We start from the raw sequence: 6,057 nt of genomic DNA, 5'->3' as shown, positions 1-6,057 counted from the left end.
GGGGGGGGAGTAAAAAAATACCAAAAAGATAAATTTTCTTTACATCAAATATGCTTCGTTGTTTTTCCTTGGGCTCTTTCTTGTGTGCTGTGCCTGTGCCATCCGGCACCTCCTGCACTGCCGCCACAGCCAGATCTACCAGTAAACTCTCATCTGGAACCATTTCCTTGCTGGTACCAATACTAATCATGGGATATAGGCCATTGTTGTCGTTGGATCAACATCAAGTTTTAACAGTAGCAGAATCAACAGCTGGATCGCTTTGATCTAGGAGTTGGAGCACTGGTATTGTTGACATTCCTCGATTTTAGAGTCTAAATTGGACCTCCGCCCCACCTCCACTTCGTCAGCTCAGGCTCAGCACAGCTGTCACAATCAGTCACAGTGTCACATTGCTCACAAAAAGTAACATAACACAGCTAATGTGACGATCAAATCTCTAAATCCCACAACAGGCCTAGAATGTTATGTCACAAGAGCACACGAGGACGGCCAGATCTAGAGGAGTAACGTAACCCGTGACCGTCGGACTCGGACACAGTTATCACACAACATAGCCTACACTACACATTGGCCTATCACCTGACTCGGAGACTCGGTGACACAAAACATAGATTCTAATGTGTTATCAAAGTTGCGGTTTCCTTCACTACCCTGACTTGAACTTGGACATGGAATTCGTCCTTGCGAAGTTTCGGGGAAATGTCAGGTTACATACATTACATTTGTTATATTATAATATCAATTGCTTTTGTTATGTAATGGTGACTCAGACAATAAAAAAAAAATTAGACTAAATTTCAGTTCCTCTCCGTGCATTGTAAGAAAGCAAAGAAACTGGAATCTGGATCGAGAGGGCAAGAGGGGTGCACCGAAAAGAAATAAACTTATAACGTTACATTGAAAGATTGCAATACACCGGATTTTTTAAACATTTCGCAAATCACCAACAGCTACTTAATATTATCATAGTTTTTAGTACATCATACTGACGTACGCAAAGAAGAATAATGCATTTGGAGTTACATTACCATGTTAGGCTGGCCCAGTAAATTCAACAAAACTAAAATTACTAATTGATTGATGAGACGGTATTAAAAATACGAATTTCCAATTTTCCGCTTTGACCTCTAAACTGTTCTAAAAATACCAGAACACGTTACAAAATCCCCGGAATTCCCGATCGCAGTCCAGTTGCGCTCTCTCTCTCTCTCTCTCTCTCTCTCTCTCTCTCTCTCTCTCTCTCTCTCTCTCTCTCTCTCTCTCTCTCTCTCTCTCTCTCTCTCTCTCTCTCTTAACATATTTTTTGTAAAGATGTGAAGCCAACGCTTCTTGTCCAAACCTTTTTTAATCTCCTCGTGTGTAGTTAATTAATTTAATATGACAGCGGACCACCCAGATAAATAAATGTTAGGCAATAATATAAATAATAGTATGTACTATGCAAGTGTAAAGTCATCTAATGTAACTATAGCGCTTTCCAAATAAAAACCTAAGTCTCACCTACTGCAGCCTAACACGTTCTACAAAATATGTCTCCATGGCTTGCCCAAACTTGTAACTGACATACTTGCTGATTCATCAATTTGCTCTTATCAGTCAGCAGGAGAATAAATTTTACATGTCTGTGACTAACACATCATTTGAGACCACTAGACTAGCGACCTAATCTGACTTTCCCCTGACCTCTAACACATCAGGAACAATCTGTCTAATTAAAGCTCTAAAACCTTATTATATTAAGAGGTCTACTATCACCTTGCATCTAATTAGTGTGCCAATCTAAGAGGATAGTAAAGCAAGCATGAGGCTGCTTGAGAATGATAACATTATTTGGGAGACGGGCTGCTTTTCCTCTACACGTGGTAAAAATAGAAACCAAAACTATAGGCTGTACTGAAGCCTGATCTCTCTAAAACAACACACAACTAATTTCACCTTAGTAAAAAATATTGTCTCTCTCATTTCAACAAAAAATGCGATTTTTTTCTCCTTTTCCTACACAAGATACACTCCAACAAAAATGAAAGAAAGTATCTTAAGCTCTTATTCTCTAGCATCAAGATAACAGTAGCAGGTATAAGAGCTTGAGGGACATAATCAAATGTTGAGATAAAATCAGCAAGTTAACTTATAGAGACAAATCTTTTTTTTAACTTAAATGAACCAGCACCACAATTAAATGACATCATTTACCAGACAGTAAACGTTTCTCATCAAACTAAAAAACAAAGTTTTGGGAAGGGGAAATTCTGGTCCAGTTGGATGCACATTATTTAAGTCCAACAAACACGGCAATGAGAGGTGTAAAAAAACACAAAAACAACCCATCCCAAGTATGTTTCAAATGACATATAATCATAACAGAATAAAAGATGGGTTTATTTATAACTTACCGACAATATTGTGTCCATTGATGTTGATTTATAGTCTGCAACCACAATATTTTTCGAGAACATGTGATGTGATTTACTGATGTCTATCTGTCAGTTAGTGGATGTTTCTGAAAAAGGAAAGATTCAGGACTATTTTAATGAGACATAAAAAAAAATATTCTGCGTTATAATTATAATATTATCCCTATTACAATTGCATGTACCTTAAACGGAGGTGAATTCTTAAATGATTCCTGAAAGATAGGGAAGAGCAGTGGCAAGGTTAAGTCAAACTAAATTATAGGCCTATTGTAACTTAGATGATCAAGATTTTTGAAAGCCTGCAGGACACAAAAATACACATACTTAACAGAGCAAGCTACTTAAAATTAAAATGGAAGATTAGAACACCTTATCAGGTCAGTATAACATATATACTTAAAGGCCTAAAAACTAAAAACCATATGAGATTTAATGCATTAATCATTGGTCTAAAATTAGATAGGGCCTTATACACGCCATATTATCATATTATTAAATTATAATTAGGACTATCATTATTATTATTATTAACATTATTATTAGCATTATAGTTTATGGCTGGCCTACCTTATTAAATCTTGTTATAGTTAGCCTCAATAGACTATAGATAAAAGGTTCATACTCAATATATTGTCTAAATTAGTTTTTTGTGTCAGTTAGTATAATGAGTGCACTTCAAATTCAGGTATAAGATGACAAAAAATAATAAATAAATAATCATTATTTACACACAATAAGATGACCAAAAAAAGCTTAAATCATTACTGTTAACAAACAAACCTCGATTTGCAGAATTTATGTTCAGACAGCTTTTTTACTTGACTGGGGGAATCCGAAGTTACGAAGAAATCTTGGGTAATACAATGCTTGATGGTGTATTCTAAATTCTATCGTCAAGGCTGGAATCCCACTTAATTCTACGTAGAAATTCTGTTGTTTCTAGAATTTACTTGTCACAAGGCTTCACTGGCTTCAGTTGTTAGATCATATAATGTTCAATAGATCTTTTCATCACTTTCGTGTTGGTTGCTTTGTTCGCTTTGTTATTGCGTTGGTCGCCTCCTGGCTAACCAGTTTCTCCCTGAACATCCATTCTGGAAAAAGTCTGCTAAATATCAAGCTCTTGAGTAGTATTCAATGGGACACATCGGGTCCGGTGGAACAACACGACGTTGTGGTGCTGTCACTTATGGATTGAATTTTGGAATTTCACTCTTCGCTCAGTCGATCTGCTCCACTGTTCCTCCCAGTGAGTGTTTGTAATTCGTGCGCAACTGCCACTGCTGCTGTCTGTTTCAACCTCGAGCGAGCGTGGGTGTTGTCGATTCTGGCTGGAACCAAAACAAACTGTCACGTGATCTCGCACACTCTGTTTTTCCTCTTTGCGCCTACCAGTACCCAGTTACTGACCAGTGGCTGCCAGAAACCAGAGAAATCCGGTTGAGATTGGCCTCCACACTCTTGACCTGTGCAGAAACAATTGTTATATAAGCGAATAATATTACATATTATAGTAAGCTAAACACTTATTCTTAGCTAAGTAGCGTCCTTGTCCGAGTAGCAGAAGACGAACACACAACAATACGAGATACTGCGTGTATGCTCTTTATGAATCGCAGTGTCCCAAGGGGATTCCCCCATAGATAGTAATAGCGTCATCAGTCGTAGCTGGGTGAAAGAGTATACATTTTTAATAATAAACTTTCATTATTAATCAATGAATTGGAAGGCCTTCTGAAAGGAATCTTTCGAATCCAGATATGAGATAGACCTGTCAATAACAGAAAAGGTGTCAATGGAAAAGTGTCAATACGGACCCTGTCCGTACTCCTCTCCTCTTTCCCCCTTTCTTTTTTTTTTTTTTTTTTTTGAAAATTACTTTTCTTTTCTTTTTTTATGACGTATAATCTTAGGCTTCCTGCGAGTAAATTTTATTTTTTTTAAAAATATTCAGACAAAATAGCTTACACTATTATTTTGTCAGTTTGGGCTCCAGCCTAAGTGATCTGTTGCTCTCCTAAATGCAATCAAGTTTGTGTTGTTGTGGTGACAGTACAAACTCGTTCCTATTTTCTAAAACTTCTCTAGCACCTCCCCCCCCCCACCCCCCAAAAAACCAACACAAACAACAACAAACAAACAAAAACAAGAACAACACTACTACAACCACCATTTATAAATGAATAAATAGATAAATAAAAAGTAAAAATATCCAACCACTCATTAATTTTGTTTTAAAGTTTTATTTTTATGTAAAGGAACACACATGCACCAAACAGGAGCTTATGGATCTGCCAAAGGTAAAAAAGAGCACATGAAAAAAAATAATGCTTCAAATTAATGTAGGCCTAATTCTTAGATTTAATATGCCGCATTCGTGGTCCTTATTTCACTGCATTTAACAGGGATGTTTTGTTTTGTTTTGTTTTGTTTGGTAATCAAGATTATCAAAATATTAATCTAGATGGAATAGGAGAAAAAGCTTAGATTAAATTAATGAATGACAGGCTAGGCTAAAGATGTTTCTCGCAAATGGCTTACACACACACACTCACACACACACACGCGCGCGCACACACACACACACGCCACACACACACACTTACACACACACGTGCGCACACACACACACGCACATTAATTATAATTACAGGAATGTGATTTGTTTGGATAAATGCGAGTAAAGATCCGGTCTGTTGTGGGTAATACTATAAGTTGTTGTTGTTTATGTTGTCATGTTGGTAGGTAGCCTATTTATTTAAAAAATTAAGACGGACAATATTGATGCCCTCGCACGGGGATCAGTTTATACAGATCTTATATTCTTCATGTTTTGCCCTCTCTGAAAGGAGGGTGTGATGTATTTCGATTATTTGGAACTTTTGCAGACTTTCGTTTTAATTTGTAGTTGTTGGTTGGGGTTCTCTGTAGGACTTTTTCTGGCCTGGATTTTGCTTGGTAAACTTACAAGCACAATATTATAACGTAGCCTACACAAATCTAGATCTACATCAATTTCAAATAGGTTTATCTAGATCTAGATCTACCAAAACTTTACTTACCTATAAATTGTGTGGTCACACAGATTAATTCAAACCGAAGAAATTTGCTATTTCCTGAATATATCTTAATCGGCAAAGTATTCGCTGTTCACTAACAGTATGGATCAAAATCTGATCCGCTGGCCTGCTGCTGCTAAATCTAGCGGTGATCGAGTAGAAAGTAGAAGTAAGAATACGATTGAATAAATGTAAGCTCGCACAAGTTGTCGTCGAAGCTGAACCAGAGACTTTAGTGAGAGAGACAGTGTGCCCGAGCAAGTCTGGGTTTTATAACGAAGCCTACTGCAGCTCTAGGTCTCTGCGCAGCTCTTATCAAAATAATTCCCTAATATGGATTAGGGTTTGCGCTATGCGGCATGACGCGTTGTAGCTGTGGTTAGATTCTGCGCGCCTGGTGTTGGTGGTACCAACGGGCACCATGACACAGGAAATGCCTTTTTTAAAAATTGAAAATAAATCAAAACGAACAAAATGAATTAAAATACACGTTGATCTTTTGTGGGTTAACAAAAATTTTTTTTAGTCGTTTAAGGTATGCGACGAGAACTAAACACTGGGAGAAAGATGTTTGTGGGGGG

General features: G+C 37.2%; 1 protein-coding gene across 2 annotated transcripts in view; it reads right to left on the bottom strand.

Moving 5' to 3' along the window:
* Positions 1-5,781, bottom strand: part of LOC101861403 (mitochondrial glycine transporter A) — a 14,409-nt gene extending 8,628 nt beyond the window's left edge. Inside the window, exons 1-3 of one of the 2 annotated variants that reach the window (XM_005089190.3) lie at positions 5,480-5,781; positions 3,198-3,883; positions 2,397-2,503 (exon numbers count right to left, since the gene is read on the bottom strand). In XM_005089190.3, coding sequence (XP_005089247.1) covers positions 2,397-2,459 — 63 coding nt within the window. In that variant the 5' untranslated portion in view covers positions 2,460-2,503; positions 3,198-3,883; positions 5,480-5,781. Of the gene's footprint in view, positions 1-43; positions 604-2,396; positions 2,504-3,197; positions 3,884-5,479 lie in introns of those variants that run through there. The other variant, XM_005089189.3, reaches the window with a different exon arrangement.
* Positions 5,782-6,057: the final 276 nt, after the last annotated feature.

The sequence above is a fragment of the Aplysia californica genome, unplaced genomic scaffold, assembly GCF_000002075.1.
Source record: "Aplysia californica isolate F4 #8 unplaced genomic scaffold, AplCal3.0 scaffold00004, whole genome shotgun sequence".
Lineage (NCBI taxonomy): Eukaryota > Metazoa > Mollusca > Gastropoda > Aplysiida > Aplysiidae > Aplysia > Aplysia californica.
This window is presented reverse-complemented; position numbering and strand designations above follow the sequence as displayed.